This window comes from Mustela nivalis (assembly GCF_964662115.1).
Source record: "Mustela nivalis genome assembly, chromosome: 8".
NCBI classification, from domain to species: domain Eukaryota; kingdom Metazoa; phylum Chordata; class Mammalia; order Carnivora; family Mustelidae; genus Mustela; species Mustela nivalis.
In genome coordinates, this window is record NC_139027.1 from 140,391,677 (window position 1) to 140,411,273 (window position 19,597).

At 51.9% G+C, this 19,597-nt stretch overlaps 1 protein-coding gene across 7 annotated transcripts in view; it reads left to right on the forward strand.

Moving 5' to 3' along the window:
• PHACTR3 (phosphatase and actin regulator 3) overlaps nucleotides 1-19,597 on the forward strand; it is a 222,979-nt gene that overhangs the window by 105,489 nt on the left and 97,893 nt on the right. The window contains exon 1 of one of the 7 annotated variants that reach the window (XM_082742976.1): nucleotides 2,618-2,705. The exons of the other annotated variants lie outside the window; for them this stretch is intronic. Within the exon in view, the coding sequence (XP_082599102.1) occupies nucleotides 2,621-2,705 (85 nt within the window). The 5' untranslated portion in view covers nucleotides 2,618-2,620. Of the gene's footprint in view, nucleotides 1-2,617; nucleotides 2,706-19,597 lie in introns of those variants that run through there. 7 annotated transcript variants of the gene reach the window in all.

Sequence of the window (19,597 nt, forward strand, 5' to 3'; positions counted from 1 at the left end):
CTTCTGAGCTGAGAGTTAGTGTCTACTTGAGACTTAAAATAATCCTTAGCATTTCGAAATAAGCAATTGGATGTTTCATGCCGTGTGTATCCCCTTTGTCACTGGAGCATTTAGAAGCCAGTGGAAATTCTGGGTGGGGTGGGGGATTTGGTGCGAGTGGGACACTCAGGCGTGCTGACTCATGTTCAAGTCCCTTGACTCAGGGTCCCAGTGCCTCTGTGATTACGTAAAACCATCTTGGACATCTCTGATGTGCAGGTTACGGGGTGACTTGTAGTCGCTGTGTATGGTCTTTTATGGGGTCCTGCCACCTACACAGTATCGTCTGGTCCTTTGCAAAACCTGCTGAGCTCGGGTTTTCTCCGTTTCGGAGGAGAATCAGTGACATTTCAGGGAAGGTGCTGGTAATTGGTAGAGTCTAGTTTGATGATCGCATCTTTCTGATTCGGTGATAATTTTTCCCTTTACTTTTCCAGATTGGCTTCTGGAAAGATTTCTTTTAATCATCCATGGTTTACCACTCGAGTTAATAGATGTATCCTAACAAGCACAGAGAATCTTATAATAATCGTTTGGGTATTGTGGACAGGAATGGCAAAGAGAGAAGTGGCCCCACTTTCAGACCCAAGAACTGCATTCTCCCACTTTCAGACCCAAACTGGATGATCTTGGGGTCTGAGTGGACCTCAGGAGGGATGAGTCTGTAAGACACCAGATGGTAATGGTCCTCCTTGGATCGTGACGAGGGTGACTTACAGAGCTTGGTTTGTTCTTTGCGAGACCGTGGTAGGGTCACGTGAGGGCTCGAAGCGCCCTCCGCAGGGCATGGCGGACACAGTAGCAGCTGGGTTTGCTGCTACCCCTTTAGGCAGACACACACTCTGGACTCCTCCAGTCTCTAGTTAGGCTTTTTTATTCTTTGTCAGTTCTTGTCTGGCTCCTGGAAATAGCTGGCCCCTTGCAACAGCGCCTTCCGCTCGGCGGGTTTCACCAGCGGCTCCATCAGTGACTCCCTTATCGCTGGTCCCGTCCGCTTCACCCTCGTCAGCGCTTCGCTCAGCTTCCAAGTCCCTCTGGGGTCTGCACACCCACCCTCCCTTCCTCACCTCTGTCACCATGGCTCCCCTCAGCCCCCAAACCTGCGTATGTCTTCTCTGCGACACAGCTTTCCCGTGATCTGCAAGCTCTTCCCTGCCCTCGAGGTCTAGGTCAAGCGCCACACCTTCAGGAAGACTACAGAGAGAACAGTGCTCGTCTGCATCGCAGAGTGTTACGCGCTTATTGTGGAATATTTACAAATCACACGAAAAACACCTGCAGTCATACCAGCCAGTTAATCGCGGCAAATATTTGCATGGATTCCATTCATCCTTTTTAATGCAAATGTACACACACAAAATATAATAGTGACACCATACCGTGGAACTAATTATGTGTCCTGGTTTTAAATGCAGCTACTGGACCATTGAGTTTACTTACTTATGTATGAATCTGTGTCTATATTCCTGATTATTTCTTTAGAAATATAATTATGGCCAAGGTGTATAAAGTACTTGAAAGCTTTTGACACACATTGCCAAAGTGGCATTAACTTATACTCCACTCCCATCTGTGCTAGATTCTTGCCTTTCCAAATCTTTGCCAACTCCGATGAGTTGATTTTTAAAAAGTTGCTTTTGGTTCAACTACCAATTTGGTAAAAACGGAAACAATATTTTATTTGTTTCTTTGGAATAACTTGGACAATTGGGTTTTCTTTTCATATTTTTACTGTTTACTTTTTTTTTTTTACCCCCAAAAGACTATTTAAGTCTCCTGTGTACTTTCCAAGGGGCAGCTTTTGTTTTTCTTGTTGATTTTAGAGAGGTCTTTATATATGGAAAGATTTTACCCTTTGTTATTCCTTGTGAATATATTCCAGAGCTCATCTGACTTTGTTTTATATGGATTTTAAATGCAAAGTTTTAAAATATTCTTCTATAAGTTGGACTGCCCATTCTTTTGTTCTTGATGACTTATATTTCTTTTTTAAGTTTAAAAAGTTCATCTTAATTCTGAACCAGTTTCATTTTTTCCTAGATTTTCTACCATTGTACTTAATGAATTAAGCCAGGGTTGATCTTAGGGGAAGTACCCACAACTGCTCCGTGTGACCTTTTCCCCAACATCTGGTTCAGATTCCGCCACCTGCTGCGTTGCCGAGGAATGTGTGGCTTCCCACCCCCTTTACGATGCTTCCTTTCCTGCAACTGTTGGAAGTGACTTGATTTAAGGGGTCCGGGTGGCCACGTGCTGGGGTCTGAGTAGGAATATGCCTGCAGCTTTGTGATCCTTTTCCAAGTCCGAATGTACCCCTGTGGTCCTGCCTTTTCGTCGAGGTCTCCTCCCAGAAGGACTTCTGCCTTCCAGGGGTTTCTGCTGATTGGTGGCTTTGTCTTTGCTTTGACGGGTAGCTCCTCAAGGACAGGCGCTGTGTCTTCTCACAGAGCGTGGCCCACCCTGGAGCCGGCCAATTAGAACTCCAGCAAATGTATCTGTCACACCGCACGTGCAATTTCTTTCAGGTCATTTTCTGGTTTCCTTGTATTTTTAGACAACCTGCAATTCAGGAAGCAAATATATGCCATTTTTCTGTGGCTCTTGTCTCCAGGCTGCAGCCCCAGCCGACGTGACTTCCTGCGCTGTTGGTGGTGACCGGACGCTTGGTATGTCAGGGATGGCTTTCTCCAGCCGTGATTTGTAGCTACTCTGAAACGGGAGTTACTTGTATTTCAAACCAAAACGTTATCATTTTAATTATTGTATTTCCTTATTCCTATTTCAAACCAAAACATCACACTGGGATATAAGATGATGTGGAAACATCCAGGAAGGAGGTCTTGACCGAACAAAATGCAGTGCTTCCTCTTTTCATGTCGGGATCGGGGTTTGAATCCCTGTTGGAACCGTGATGGACATGGGGAAGCAGATGACCTTCCAGGCCCTTCCGAGTGCTCTTTGACCACCTGCAGTCTGGCGGGCATCTCTTGGCATTCACGTTCAGAAGCCCGGAGAAATTTTAATCATTCCTATTTGTTTTTCTGTTTTTTATTTTAACACTTAAATATGTTCCTGGGTCTGTTTGTTCCTCACCCCCCCCCCCCAAGAATAGGCGTTTGAAAGACAGGTTTGTATGTTTTTTTAACTTGAAAAAGTTTTAGGAACATTTTATTGCTACGTAGCACTTGCATAAAAAAATAAAAAACTGTTAAGTGTGCAGACCAGCTAAGTGAACGGGCCTTGCACTGGTATCCAATGGGGAAACCAAGCCATCAGTAGCCCAGAAGACTCTGGGTTCTTCAGTTAGGATTCCCCAAAGAGATCTGCAGTTGTGACTTAGAACAGCCTAGGTGAGTTTTTCTTGTTCCCAAACCTTTCACAGTTGAGCGAGTGCGACTGATCCTATATTGTATCTGGCTTTTTGTGATTGACATCACATTTCTGGGCATGCCCCCCCCCCCCCGCCAGAGGCGGTGCTGGTTCACCTCTCAGCTGGCTGGTACTCTGTTGGGTCACTATCCCACAAAGAGGTCATCCTACTGGGGATACCCCTTGCTGTTTCCAGTATTTGACTGCTATGAATGGTGTCCCTAGAAACATTCTTACTTGTTTTTGTTTATTGGTTGGTTTCTTTATTTCCTTTTTTGTGGGGGGGTGGTGAGGATTGCTGGGTCAGGTGGTTTGATAGGTTCAGCATTAGCAGATCCTGCTGAACAGGCTTCTAAAGTGGGTGAACCACTGTCCACGCCAGTGTCCCTCCCAGGCCAGCAGTGGGGAGTTCTGTTTACTCCGTAGTCTGGTCCCACCGCTGATGCTGTCACCTGCTTTAAAACATTATAGCCCTTGTCGCATCCACGAGGAAATACTACGTTGTGATACAACTGGTGTTTCCTTGGAAATGAGTAAAGTTTGAACGTCTTTTCATTTTCTTTTGGCTCTTGGTAGGTCTCCTTTTCGAAATGCCTTTTAGGTTCTTGTTCGTTAATTGTGTGAGGAGGACAGTGCCCGACTTTTAAAAAATAATTTCTAGAATTTAAAAAAAAAGTATGGTTTAGATTGAGTGCTTGGGTGGAGATAGAGATCTTGAATATTTTCCCTTGACATGACTTGCCTTTTCATTTGCCTAATAGTATTTTTTGATGACAAGAAAGATTTCATTTTAACATAGGCCCCTTTATTTTTTTTTTCATTTTTGTGTCTTGTTTGAGGAATATTTGCTCATCCCGAAACCAGTAAGATTTTCTTCTACGTTTTCTTCTAGAAGTGTTAGTATTTTGTCTGTCATGTCTAGAATCAGAGCTGACTGTGATTTGGTGTGAGGGAAGGATTGAGAGTCCGTGTTTCCGTTTGGGTGTCCCATGGATTCAGCAGCAAGTTGGAGAGGCTCACCCTTTTCCAACCCCATACTGCGTAGCTGTGTCCCTTTCTCCTGAGTCACGCTCCACGTGGATGTGGTCTGTCTACACCATTCTCTATTCCATTGTGCTTTTTGTCCACGTGGATGTGGTCTGTCTACACCATTCTCTATTCCATTGTGCTTTTTGTCCTACCAACAGCATGTTGTCATAGTTATTATGCATTTATAATCAGGGTATTTTGATAGTATAAATCTTAACCACGTTTATTTTTATTCTTCAAGATTGCCTCAGCCATTCTTGGTCCTGTGCATTTCTCTATACAATTATGAAATTTTGGGGGCACCTGAGTGGCTTAGTCAGTTGAGCATCTGACTCTGATTTCAGCTCCAGTCATGATCTCAGGGTCATGGGATCAAGCCCCGCATGGGGCTCCACACTCAGTGGGGAGTCTGCTTGGGAGTCTCTCTCTCCCTCTGCTATCTCTTACTCTCTCTCTCTCTCTCTCTCAAAATTACCATTTAAAAAATTATGAAATTTTGAATTAATTCTCTCTCTTACACACACACAGACACACACAGACACACACAGAGTTGTGATTTTTTTTAAAAAAGATTTTATTTATTTTTTTGACAGAGGGAGATCATAGGTAGGCAGAGAGGCAGGCAGAGAGAGAGAGGAAAACAGGCTCTCCCTGAGCAGAGAGCCTGACTCTGGGCTCTATCCCAGGACCCTGGGATCATGACCTGAGCTGAAGGCAGAGGTTTTAACCCACTGAGCCACCCAGGTGTCCCCAGAGTTGTGATTTTGACTGGGTTTGTATTGACCCTATGAATTAATTTGGTAAGAAATGAAATCCTTAAAACATTTAGTTTTTCCATCTGTGGACCTGGCGTATCTCACATTGTATTTAAGTTATTTCCCTTTTCTCTCAGGACTGCTTTCTCTGTGGAGGCCTCACATACATCTTTCACCAGATTTATTCTGGGGTATATTTTTTTGATGACTTTTAAATGATCTCATTATTTAAATATGATTTTTTAAATCTTTGGTTCTGGCATATAGAAATATAATTTATTTTTGAAAAGGAACCTTCTATGTAATAACCTTGCTAAATTAACTTACTCTAATTTTAGAGACTCTTTTGGATTTTCTAAAAACATTACTCTGGAAAAAAAAAAAAAAAAGATCGCTTCATTTCTTCCAATCCCATACTTAAACTTTTTGCTCCTGTCGTGCTGGCTAATAGCCCTCGTGCACTTTTAGAGAGACATTTTTAGTCTTCCTCCTGGATCTCAGAGGGAAACCTTCCAGGATTCCTTCAGTGAGTATGAGTTTGCAGGAGATACTTTGTATCTATTCTTTCCGAGACCAAGGAAGTTTCCTCCTATTTCTAATTTGCAAGCGGTCCTTAATTATGCATGGATGTGGACTTCTATCAAGGACTATTTCTGTATTTATCGGAATGATCTTATGACCTTTCCCCTGTATTGGGTTAATGTCATTCCACTGATTGAGGAACAAGTCCAGGGGGAAAGCAGTATGATTGTTTCTGGAACTCCGGCAGGCGTGTGAGTTTTGTCTTCCCGAGTACCTCTGTATCTGACTGACCGGCTCGTGGGCAGCATCTGAGCAGGCAGGGGCGTGGGAGAGTCTGGGCTGCCCCCTCCACTGCTGGCCACGCACTCTTCGGGTTCTGTCCGTGAGTCCTGCCGGCCTCATAGAAAGGATTCCGCTTCCTCCATTCTCTGCAAGGCTGCCAGTATTTCCTCCTCATGGTGGCTTGGTGGCTGGGGGTGGGGGGCTCTGTCAATCCAGCTGATGCTCCAGCAGATGCTTAAAAGATTCAGAAAAGACCCCTTCTCAGATGATTGCAGACCAAGCGACAGCCAAGCAGGTGGAAGCAGGGGGCTTGTCCCTGCTTCCCTTAGCGGGAAGATTCATTCATTCAGTAAAAATCTCTTAAATGTCTGAGTGCACCAGGCTCTGCTGGGTGTTAAGGGCCCCGTGGGAGCCAAACCCAGAGGCCACGTACCAGGGAGTTTACACTTAGGACAAAGGAGTGCTTTCAAGGCCAGGTTGAAGGTGTGTCCCTGCCCTTAGGGCCCCTTGTTCCACGCCCTCCCTGCGGCTGCCGGCCCGACCCTTTCTCCGGCTTCTTGACCTGCTCACTTCCCTCCTGGTCTCCTTCCGTGTTTCCATACTCTGGGGTGTGCTGTGCCCCACGTGGCTCAGGGACACTTCCTGCTCTGCTCCTACCTCCATCCTTCCTCTGTGAGCCCTGCTCATTCTGAAAGGTCATTTCTTCAGTGAGGGGTGGGCTGGCTGCGGTTTTGAATGTAGTAGATGAGTGGAGACTTGGAGATGTCATAAGGCCAACAGTTACCGCCGGAAAGAGAGTTCGTCACAGTTCCCAAGAGAAGGGCACAGCCACGCCAATGACAGGGAAGCCCCGGAGTGGGTCAGGAGCCCCTGGGAGCGAGGGGGAGTGGTGGACAAGAGCCTTTACTGCGGTGTCCCAGAGAAGCAGGCTTGGGCTTGGCTAGGTTGGATGATTCCAGTGAGTTCTGGAACACGGGGGCTGCTGTTCCTTGTCTGGGACACGGCCCTGGGGAGTTATAGCAAGTGGATGGTGTCCCAGAGCCCGAGACCCCGTGAGGAAGCACACTGGGGTGTGGCTCCAGGTTGCTTGGCTTGATCTGCCAACCAAGCTTGTGGGCAAGTTGTTTACTGCTTGGCTAGCGTGGGAGGGCTGTCCCTCCAGGGTCAGCGAAGCTCTCGATGTCAGAGCACCGGAACGCAGAAATAAAGAGACAGTAGTGTGGCCCCTCGGGCTCACTGAGGGTCTTCAGGCACAGGCTCAGAGCCCATTCTCCTCCCGCAGTTGAGTCCTGTGATTGTTGTCGTTTTAATGGTGCTTGTTCTCACCAAATTGTGGTGCTTCCTGGGGACACAAGCTCTACTCGTTCTGCTCAGCCGAGGAGTCCCTGTCCCCATGCAAGGCTGGGCACACGCTAGGCGCTCAATAAAGGTGTCCTTCTTCCCTTCCTTTCTAAAGCGTTCTGGAAGGACATTAGTAGGGGAAAAGACACGGGGGGGGGGGGGAACAAAACCTCAAAAAACAAACCAAAGCCAAACCAACCAAATGCAGAAAATGCAGATTAAGACCAAACCCATCTTGCTTCTGCCATGGGTCCCCGCACCCAGCACGGCTGCGCTGTCTGTACGGGCGGTGTACGTGGATGAAGGGTGGGGACTTCAGCTTCCCTCGCGGAGGACCACAGAAACAGTCATCACAGCGAGATTGTTTCAGAAGTGACTTTGTTCCGACGCTCATTCTGTTTCTGCCACCAGCAGTACATAGAGACTGCTATTTTTTGTTTTCATGAAAAATTGAAGGAATCCTGGAGCGTTTATTCACGGCATCCTTTTCGGCAGGGTTAACGATCCTAATAATGAGAATGGCCGGCTGACTATTTAAAATTTGTGTTGAGATCATTGTGGGTCTGCAGGCAGCGTCAGAAATAGTTGAGAGGGATGTGTGTGGCCTCCCCCGGTTCCCCCTAGTGCTAGACTGGAGGGTAGCCACCTGCCGGACATACTGACATGGACGCAGTCCCTGAATTTATCACGCCGGTCAGCTTTGCATTCCCATTGAAGGACCTGTGGTGCGTGCTTTGTCTCCGGTAATCGTCACAGCAGCCCTGCATGCGAGATGGTGTTGTTGCATGTGTCCTGGAGCCTGGGGCACTAGGGTGGTGAAGTCAGCCTCCTGGCCGGGCCCGCACCATGTGGCAGAGCGGACTCACCCCAGGAGGCCTGGGCCGATGGGAGCTGCAGTGCATGGCTCTGTCTCTCATTGGAGATCACCGAGGAAGAAATTAAAGGAGGGGGGGTAACAAGAATTTTGTTGGAAAGGTGTTTTTGAGTATTCCTCCCAAATCGTGCCTTCTGTAAGTCTTCAATGCCAAAGGCAAACTGTGAAGGTTCAGGGCACCCGGGTGTCCGAGAGGAAGCTCTTTGAAAACCTGCGTGCGTCATTCGTGTTTAGTGTAGCGGTGGATGGACTCGTGTCCTGGAAGAGCTCTGCCTTTCGGGTTTGCAGGTGTCCCGACGAGGTTTGGGAAGAAGTCCCAGGTGGTAAGAAAACTGGGTCTGCCATGTCCTCCTATGTTCTTAGAAGCCAGGGCGCGAAGGCCACCTAGCAGGGAGGTCAAGACTCCCTTTTCTGTCTTCTTCCCCAGACTTTCTCACTTGGGAAGATCGGAAACAGCTTCCCCAAGGCCTGCGAATAGATCCTTGAGTCCTTACAGGTGCACGCTCTGCCGCCCGCACGTTCTTTCCTGCCCGGTGAGTGGCGTCCGAGCCCAGCCGCCTCCTTTCCTGGTCCCTGCGGGGCTCGGGGTGTCTCCCGGGCAAGGGACTCCTCGCTGCCCCCCCAGCATTTCCTCACAGAGCCCGCAAGTGCGGGCGCCGTGCTTGGGCTGAGCTCCAGGAAGACGCCGCCCCAGGGTCTGCGGCGCCACCGGCCAGGGCCGCGGGCACTCGCTCCTTGAGTGCCTGCACCTGGGGGCAGAGGAACAGGGCGACCATTTACAGCAGCACGAAGGGCTCATTCCTCAGACTTTGGTCTGGCCCCTATGGGTGACGTAGGAGAAAACTCGCAAACATTTCCAGTCCTACTCACGCCCCTGTTACTTCGTTATAGAATGAGATCCAGCTTTGACCTGACTGGGTCGAACTGGACATGGAACTGCCGTCTCTGTAAGGCAGCGACGGCTGAGTAGTGGTGGTGGCGAACGTCCGGTGTCTGTGATACGGTAAGTCCCACCGGCCGTGGAGGAAGGGACAGAGCCGCACTTGGCATGGCTCTGTGTTTTAACAAGGGCATCAGCATCCTTCCGCGGATTTCTGTCGCGTGCTGCAAGCAGCTGCTAGTGGCTGGGGCACCGCGGTTGGCCTGTGTGTGGCCTGTTGTCACCCGAAAGCCCTCCCTGTCCCCAAGGGACAGGAGTGTCATCATGAGGGCCCTTCCTTACCTAGAGAAGAGCCCATCAGATCGCATGAAAATTTAATGTGTCAAAAACTACAGTTACGTGAGGCTTCTCCCCACTCCCCGGAAATCAGTGTGTAGCCCCCGGTGGCACAGGTGAATCCATGAGTGATGGGACCTCCTTGGGGACTGGGGGGCTGACAGGCAGCACGCGGGCTGAAATTTGCTTTCTCTTGTTTGTGGCTTTTCTAGAAAGGGTATCCCCAGCCCTTTATTTTCCTTTCTGACGTGATTTTAGTTGTGCCGGTTTCTGTGGGGTTTGAGTTGGATTTTGCCCTTTGAGCCCGAGGGCTGCCGCGGGAATAGCCCGGTCACCTTCCCGCTGAGAAACGGTCGATTCTCGCAAGCGGCCCCCGCCAAGCCTCTGTTCTGGGGCAGCTGAAACAGAACTGGTGAGTCGGGTTGGCTTGCTGAAGCATGGCTTTTAGTGGCTGGTTCCTTCCCGGTTTGGGGTTCTGTCATGGGCGTCACCGATGGGGTGAGGGCCCCTGAGGGATGAGCAGAGGCCTGTGGGGACCACGGCGACAGGGCCAGCTCCGTGCTGCCAGCCAGTGGCTCCTGGCTCCGAGCTCTGGCTCTTTCAGGATTGGCGAATGAGACTGTGGGAAGCTCCAGGGAAGCAGACCCTGTGCTCACTTTTCCGTGTCCCTGTGGCCTCCAGTCCTTCACAGGGAGGCGCGTGATGAGCTCAGAGGAGAGGCATTTGGTGCTGGCTGCTTCCCAGATGAGGAAGGGGCATCAGTTCCTTGGTACCCTTGGAGGGCCCTGTGTCCAGGACAAAACAGCTTCTCCCAGGAGGCCAGCACACTGGCCAGACAGCTCCCCATTTCTTTGGGTGAGCCCCGCATACAGTGACCCCCAGTCCACATGGCAGCTCGAGCCCACACAGCGACCCCAGCCCGCACAGTAACCCCAGCCCACATAGTGACCCACATCCTGCACAGCGACCCCAGCCCGCACAGCGACCCCAGCCCGCACAGTGACCCCAGCCCGCAAAGCGGCTTGCTGGCTCCTGCAGGCCCGTACTGTGGACACTCACACATCAGTGACCATCACCGGCAGCCACAGGGAGGCCACAGGCGCACGTGGACAGGCAGGTGGAGACTGAACCAGGCAGAGGCCACAACCTGTTACCTCGGGTCTCTCTGTGGCCATGCCCTTGCTCCCTGGGGCACGGCCATGCAGTGCGGCCCTGCCGCAGCGTCTCTGTCAGGTCCCCAAGGACATGTGGCTAAAAATGAAAGACTTGATCAAAGTGTCTTTTTTTGTGATTCCGTTGAAAACTGTGCGTCTTTGCCCGGGATCCCCATGGTGCCCATTCCACAGGCGCTCCTCATTGAGCACCTGCTGTGTGCCGGTGACCGCCGTACAGCAAGGCCCCCCAAGGGGCCTGGAAAGACCACTGTTGAAGCAGGTGGGGGCGCCGGGGGTTGTGAAGCCTGGCCGTGTGCTGGACACACGATGCATCCTGACCAGCGTGCGCTCGCCCCGCCCTCACAACTGCGTGTGCGGGGGGTGCCGGCGTCATCCCTGCTGCACAGATGCCAGGCCCAGTGGCCCCAAGAGGCCAAGTGACTTGTCCATGTTTGGGCAGGTCACGAGAGCTTGCACCGACAGGCGGGCTGTCGGGCCGTGAGTGGTGTCCAAGCTTGGCAGGTGCTGCCTTGCGCTGGGCGGGCCGGGCCTGCCCGCTGCTCGCCCGTTTCCCGGGGACTGACCTTGTGCAGGGGCCTGCCCTGATTGGGGCGGCCCCACCTGGCTCTGCGCTCAACGGAGGCTTCCAGCAAGACCTCCGACGAAGCCAGCAGTGCTCTATGAGACTCGATGGAAGGCAGTGGAGATAGACAGCTTGGGGGCCCAGAGTGGGGGGGTGCAGAGCCCCAACTCTGCGAAGAGATTTATTGGGGGAGGACGTGAAGTTTAAGCTGTGATCCAGAGTAGGAGTTGGCCAGCCAAAAATGCAGGGAAAAAGGGTTTTCTGAGAGAAGACATGTGTAGAGATCTTGAAGCAAAAGAAAAGAGATCTCGGGAATTACAAAGTGACCAGTTTGGTTGGGTGAACAGTGATGAGACCAAGAGCAGGCAAAACCAAATCCCCTGGGGAGGACCTGGGGGCCTCCTGGGCTCCCCTCCTGAGGGCAGCTGAGCAGGGGGTGGGGGGCATCCAATAGAAATGTATTGAGACCCTATTGCCCTTGGCGTATGATGCTGGTCAGAGCCCTTGCCCTCCAGGGGCTGGTATTCTAGTGGAAAAGCCAATAGGTAAATACACAACACGGCATCAGAGAGCACTGTGTGCCCCCAAAGGGAAGTCTCAGAGTCAGCTGTGAGGGGAGTAGGAAAGCCACATGAAGAAGGTGGCTGGAGAGGGAGGGCATATTGGTCCAGTGGAGACCTGGAGATGAGGAGTCAGCAGTGTGGCAGTGTTGGGGGAATGCATTCCAGGTGGAGGGGATAGCTGGTGCAAAGGCCCTGAGGCAGCCACCAACTGGGCACGCTCCAGAAGTGCAGAGTATGGTCAGTGTGGCGGAATAGAGGGAAGGAGATGGGAACGGGAAGCCAGAGGGACTTCAGGGAGTTTGGGTTCGATCCCAAATCAGGGAGAAGCCAATAGAGAGTGTAGACAGGGTGTGGCAGGGCCTGATTTGTGATTTCGACCATCACTCTGCTCTTGTGCAGCCAGTGGATTGTGGCACAGCAAGCATGGACGTTGGGATGGGTGGAGGGAGTGAGCTCTTGCTGCAGAAGCAGGTGAGTTGACCTGAGCGAGTCCGTGGTGGGGAGAGGAACTCAGGCGGGTGTGGACAATGTTGGCACATGCTCACACTTGCTCTGATAAGGAGCTCCTGACCAGGGGGCGGCGAGGATCACAACCATGGGCAGCAGCCTCGGGTCCAGAGGTCCACTTGTCGTGAGAGACACTACCCTCCAGGGAGGTTGGTAATGACCCCCCACGGCTCTCAACTGGCTTGGAAATGGAGCTGGGAGACGGGAGCTGGGAGACGATGTGGTCCGTCCTCGACCGTCTTGTGTTTTTATGTTTTTGTAACAGGTTTATTGAGCTATAATCCATGTGCCATACAAGTCACCCACGTAGAGGATACGATTCAGTGGTTTTATGTCCCCAAGACTGTGCCACCATCCCCACGATTTGTGTAAATGAAGCCATGTGTCACACGAGGTCTTCTGTGACTTAGTATGATTCCGAGGCCCATCTATACGGAGCAGATGTGCAGCCTCCACTCCTTTATATGGACCAGTAACGGTCCGTTGTGGGGACAGCCCATATTTTATTTCTCTGTTCATCAGTCGGTGGAAGCTTGGGTTGTCCTTTCTCACTCTCTGGCAATGGTGAGGAACGCTCTTACGAGTACTCACGGGCGTTTTTGTGCGGACGTGTACTTTCACTTCTTTGGGAGAAACACCGGGAGTGGAATTGTCAGAGGGTGATTTGGGGCAGGTGGTCAGGAAACTGCCAGACCGTTCCCCACAGCGGCTGCCCCATCTTCCGTCCCGTGCACTGTGTGTTGAAGGCTTGGCCCTTCTCACGTCTTCACCCACGCTTGCAATCGTCCCTGAACACCTCTGACAGGTCCTGTTGCACTTGCCTGAGTGGTCCCCTGGCGATTTACAGACCAGGCACCGGGGAAGAGCACCCCCAAGTCCCGGCTGCGTGAGAAGCTCCGCATCCAATGTTCTCCGCTGCCCAGGGTCCGGATGCCTCAGGGACAGGGTCCTTACCTTCTCTGCTTCCCCATGCTCATTTCAACCCACCGGGAGCATCTCGGGCTCCGCTTCATTTACTTAATGGATGGGGAAGGAAATTATTTCTGAGGCCAAGACGCGAGCGGTCCCCGTGGACTCCGTTCCGACAGCACATGTAAACTTCCACGTGGGGATTCGCTCGTTAGGCTGGAAACTGTGACCCAAGACCTTTCAACATTTGGTGTTTATAAAGGGAGTTTGAGAGTAATGACTTTTTAAAAGGCATTTGAGTGGGGAGGGCTGGCATCATTCTGGGGTCCACAGCGTATGTGGAGTTTGCAAAAGCAGCTGGACAAGGCGTGCACTTTGTTACGCTCTGGTCTGGGCTCGGGGGTGGGCAAGCAGCGCAGATGTGTAGAAATCTCCTTCACCCGGTAAGATGCGAAGCCCGCTGTTCACATCCAGGGCCATCAGCTGGTGCCGTGTGATCCTGGGCCAGTCACTTAGCCCTCCCCGGCTCTACTTGTTGCTTTGGCACGTGGCTCCTATGGACATGCAAGATCTATGGGCAGTGAAGATGTTTTGGAGAAGGGTGTGCGTGTGCGTCTCCAAGCTGCCTCTTTGCAGGTGGCTTCACACACTGTGTTTTTCCAGTTGGAAATTGCTTACCCAGACTCATTCCCATTTGATCTTGAGTCTGATTCCTTCTAGCGACTCCCTGCTCAGGCAGTGGAACGGAGCCGCCGCCCGATTTCCGAGGCACTCGCTCAGGAGCTCGCATGTGCTCGCCAGCTGAAGCGGTGCCTCCGCGCGGCATCGTGAGAGCCCAGCCAGGATGCCCTGAAATTGGTGATCCTTGGTGCATTTTTAATTTAGGGTAATTGCAAAATTTGCACGAGACTTTAGGCTTGTGTGGCCTTTTCAGATCTGCCTGAGCCACAGTCCGGATGTGGGTGGCGGTTACTGCTCGGCATCCCGGCTGGCTTCCTCCTGGACCCCAGAGTCCTGGTTCAGTGACGGGCTGGGTTGGTGGACGTGAAGGCAGAGGCCAGGCGGGGCAGCGACTGGTGTCAAGGGCACGGGGAGGCTGTTCGCCTCTGTGCAGACCTGCTGGGTCTAGAAGGATCGCGTGAGTTACTCTCTGGGACCCGGCCTTCCTCAGCACCGGGGCACGCCACGCTCAAGACGCGGGCGGAGGGGCAAGGGCAGGACTGTTGGACCTTTGTTCCTACCCAGAAAGCACCGCTCTTCTGGGTCAGTTTTATTAGTCTGACCCTGCCTTATACACGACAGGGGGCACCACTGGGTCAGGACATGCTTTTTGTTTTAATAGAGGTAAAATGACCTCAATTTAACATTTTAAAAGACCTGAATTTAATATTCTCTAATTTTTTAAAAAAGATTTATTTATTTTAGAAAGAGAGCACGAGCAGAGAGGGGCGCGGGAGAGAGAATCGCAAGCAGACCCCTTGCTGAGCGTGGAGCCTGATCCTGGGGGCCTGAGACCTTGACCTGAGACAAAACCAAGAGTCAGATGCTAAACTGACTGTGCCACCCCTAAATTTAACATTTTAACTATTCTATCCCCTATGTCAGATGCTAAACCGACCATGCCACCCCTAAATTTAACATTTTAACTGTTCTATCCCCTACTATTCATGTATGCATAGAAATATGACTGTTTATCTTGATTAACCGCTGGCTTATGTCATTGGCTGCTCCCATTTGGGGGCATAAACATTTACAGTTGTTCGATCTTCGTGGTGGGCAGCCCCTTTCAGAATGCTGTCGTGTCCTGCTTTATCTCTGGCGACAGTCTTTAGTTTAAAATCTAATTTATCTGATAGGAGAATCGCTACCCCAGCTTTCTTGGAGGCCCGCCGGCACGGAAGATGCTTCTCCTTCCTTTCACTTTCAGTCCGGATGTATCTTTAGGTTCCACATGGGTCTCTTGTAGACAGCATATGGACGGGTCCTGTCATTTTATCCAATCTGCGAGCCTGTGCCATTTTATGGACGCATTTAGGCCATTCACGTTGAGAGTGATTATTGAAAGATATGTTTTTATGGACATCGTGTTACCTGTGAAGTCTTTGTTTCTATAGACTGTCTCTATAAATTTCTTTTCTGTGTCACTCTTGGGTTCTTCTTTCTTTTATAGACTCCCCCCCCCCTTAATATTTCTTATAGTGCCGGCTTGGTGGTCACATACTCTTTTTTAAGTCTTGCCAGTCTTGGGAGCGCTTTATCTCTCCATCCATTTTGAATGTCAGTCTTGCTGGATAAAGTATTCTTGGCTGCATGGTCTTCTCATTCAGTGCCCTGAATATATCTTGCCAGCCCTTTCTGGCTTGCCAGGTTTCTGTGGACAGGTCTGACCTTATCCTGATGGACCTTCCTGTGTACTTAAGGAATCTCTTCCCCCAGCTGCCCTCAGATGCTCTTGTCTAAAATTATGATTTGTCAGTTTCACAATCAAGTGGCCTTGAGGTCTTTCTAGATCCATTGACCTTGGGGGCTGTTCTTTCTGCCTCTAGGACATGAACGTTGGTTCCATTCCCCAAATTGGAAAAAATTTCATCCAGAGTTTGTTCAACTATATCTTCTAGCCTTCTCTCTTTCTCTACCCCCTCAGGGAGCCCAAGAATTGTGACGATGGAATGTTTCATGGCGTCATTTATTTCCCTAATCCTGTGTTCATGGCTTCTAAGCTGTTTGTTCCATGCTTTCTCCTGACCCCTTTTCTCTCTCAGTTTGTCCTCCAGATCACGAATTCTGTCTTCTGCCTCGGTTTCCCTAGCTGTTAGACTATTATGAAGGGTACAGTTCTGTGGCCTTCGGTACCTCCACAGGGTTGTGCAACCTCTGATTTCAGAACTTTCTCATCACCTAAACAGAAACCCGACCCATCAGCCATCACCCCGTGTCCCTCCCCTCAGCCAGTGCTGGTGACCACCAATCCACGTTTACCTATTCTGGCCATCTCATACCCATGCACGTCTTTTGGGACTGCGCCTCTCGCTGGGCATGCCCTTCTGGGTGTTCATCCAAGTTGTGGCGCGCGTCAGTGCAGCCATGTGGGAGACAGGCTGACCTCTGCTCAAATAGAGTCCTAATTGACCCAGCGGTCATGCTTCCATGTGTGCATCCAAAAGAACTGGAAATAGGTCTTCCAGCAAAAACGTGCCTGCGAATGTCCCAGCGGCGCCGTGATGCTTAGAGACACAAAACGTGGTGCGTGCGTCCAAGCAAGAGGCTCTTCTTCCACATTGACTAGCTCGTTTGCCTCCCGCTGGGTCTTCAGGACTCGTGCCAGGCATCCTCAGGTGTCCTCAAGTTGGCCGGAAACTTACCTGAGGCTGAGACCAACCTCGCCTTCCCCACAGAGCACCTCCACCGTGGAGGCCCTTCTGTTCCATCCTTCCCTGCTCCTTTCCAGAACTCTCTAGATCCGGCTGTGGGCGGGGCCGGCTGTGGGCGGGACCGGTCATGGGTGGGACGGGCTGTGGGCGGGGCCTCTCCTGCAGGGACAGTCCTAGGCAGAGCCAGGTTGTGCTGTCGCTCCAGGGGCCTCCCTGTGGAGGAGAGTCCGGCATCCAAAGCCGAGAGACCAGGAGGAGGTGGCTGGCAGAGGTGGGAAGGAGAGGATCCCTCCAGGGGTCACCAAGTACAGGGCTCCAGAGGTGGAAAGGGCCCCCGGGGGCTGAAGCACAAAGTGGGAATTTATTCTAACGGCAGCGGAGGCCACTGGAGCTGGCTCAGGTGGGCTCAGATGTTGCAGGAACCTGGGAGCCATGAGGGGGCCCGGCACGGGGGCAGATGAGCAGCAGAGGATGTAGGAACCAGCATCGTAATGTCCGGGTGCTCGTTCTGCCTTTGCCACCGCCCCCACCCTCCGACCCTGGGCCTGGGAGCACAAGGTTAGGTGTTGGGCCCAGAGTCAATGGTCAGCCAAGTTGTCTCAAGTGTGAGTTAATCAGTTAATCAGTCCAGTCTCCCACTCTTCAGTGGGAGTGGGCAGAGCTGGCCGCCTCACCAGAGCAGCTCCTGGGTACCCCGTGATGACAGACAGCAGTGGCTGGGGCTGAGGTTAGCCGTGCTTCCATCTGCTGGGGCTGGCCTATCCTGGGGGGCACCAGGAGGCTAGCTCCCAGCCACAGCCAGAGACTCTGAGCACGGTCCAAGGAGACAGGTGTCACCGGCCGTGGCGTGTTCCTGGAAAATGTGAGCTGTGCGGACTTGCTACCTGGCTGGGCTGGGGTCACCTTTCTTGTCGCTTCTGTGACAGCCACCGGGGGATCCAGGCCAGGACCAGGGCCTGTGGTGAAGTTGGGAGCCACAGTGACAACAAAACAGGGACACTGCATGTTTTCAGGCACAGCGGCTTCTGCTCTCAGGGGCAGCCACAAGTCAACCATGGAGGCACGGGGTGGGGGGTGGCAGTGCCAGGCTAAAACATAGTGTGGCTGCAGGGTCAGCAAACTGGGGAGGGAGCCCAGCTCCGCAAATCCTGAAAAACGCATCTTGTGTAAGATTTTACACCTCAGAGGTGCCTGCGCTCCTTCCCCACGGCTAGAGACCGTGAACTCGAGCACAAGCCCAGAGGTGTCGGCTTCTCCTTTCCTTTTGCTTCTCAAATACTTGCCGAAGCTTTGCTGGGCCCTCCTGGGCTCTGTTTTCGGGCCTGGGGAGGCAGTTTCGTGGGACATCCTGGGTCCCTGCTCTCCTGGTCAGATAGCAAAGGAGGACATTCCACACATGAATGGGCAGATCGATAGCGAATTCTAAATTGTACTGGAGTCTGTGGTGCAAAACGTAACAGGAAGCTAACAGGTGGGTACGGAGGACGGGACCCTGAGGAGTGAGTAGGAGTTCATCAGGGACAAGAGTTGCTTCCGGAGGGATTGGCACAGGAGGCAGCCTAACGGAGGGAGAGCTCGGGCAGGGCGAAGCAGAGGAGAGGCGGCAATCCGTGGGGTGAGGCAGGGGCGCGGTGGGAGGTAAGCTTGAAGCAGACTCCAGAATCTGGGGTCACTGTTGCGGTCTTGTGTGTCATCCTAAAGGCCACTATGACGCTAAGCAGGGAAGTGACGCAGACCCTGTCTGCCTGGGGCGGGGGGGGGGGGGGGCAGGCGTAGCAGAGAGACGCTGGGAAACCCGTCGGAGGCCGCAGAGTTGGAGGCGGGAATGACTCTGGCCTGGACACCAGGGCTCAGGAGTGCCAGCGGAGGTAAAGTATCCTGAGCACAAACCACGCCCGCTCCCCCTCGTTCTTCTCCGAACGCCCAGGGGGTACCTTTTCCCTGAAGACGTTTCCAAAGGGACCACCTATGGCAGGAGCTGGCAAACAGTGGGTAAACACAGCCGATCTGTCTTCCACCGGTGCCTATAAATAAAGTTTCATTAAAATACATCCAGGCCTATTAACTTAGGCACCGTCTGCAGCTGCTTTCGGCGGCGGCTGGGCAGTCACAACACAGAGTGTGTGGCCCACGGCACCGGAGATAGATACGAGCTACATGGGAGAGCCTTTGCCCATCCCTGACCTGAGCAAAAGGAATGTGGGACCCATTTTCAAAGTACGGATCTATTGGCTCAGAATCTTCCCAGCATTTGAACATGTTCAATTTCCTCAGAAAAATGCTAAGACATGCATATTGTTAAAAAACTGACATTTGCCCTTAAGCTTGGACTGGCGTCTAAGAACCTCCTCTTACACTTTGGTTTGGAAAGTCCGGGCTGGGAACTTGGGCTTTGAAGATGCTGGGCGGTATCGTCGGCCCAGACGCACATCGCGATGCCGGGGTCTCCTGGTGCGCCGTTTGATGGTTTATCCTCTCTCCGGGACGCTCGTTCTCTGCTCTGTCGGAGAGGATCTTCAGGGGCTGCCTCTAAAAGCAGCTCCTAGACTTTGCAAAGTCCGTGCGCTTCTTGCTAAATAATTTCTGTAAGCGTTTGCTGATGTGCAAATACGGACTTTCCTGCTGAGCCCAACACCGGCGAACGCCGAGCCGGTGACGACAGAGGTGCCTTTCCCGTCCGCCCCTTCTCCCTCCCTGAGCCCATCCTCCTCCCGCTTTTATTCCTGGTTCCAAACTCCACACAGCCTTTCCAGACCCGCTTGATTTACAGATTTGAGCTGATTTTCACTTGGAGAACCGGCCATATGTCTGGCAGACACCAGCGACCGTTGGCAGAATTATGGGGTTGATGCTAAACAGATGGGCCTTCTCATCAGATGGGCTGGTTTTTCCACAATGTATGTGAGGAAGAAAGAAACTGCTTGAATGATGCCTTGGTTTCTCCACGAGTGTCAGGATGTAGATGGGTCTTTGTCTGGTCTTTGTTTGCACCGTTCCCGTGGCGGGGCCTCGGGCAGCTAGAGGACACTTGGAGACACGGGGAGCTTCGAGGCCCAACTTCTAGGAAGGTCTTAGAGGATCCC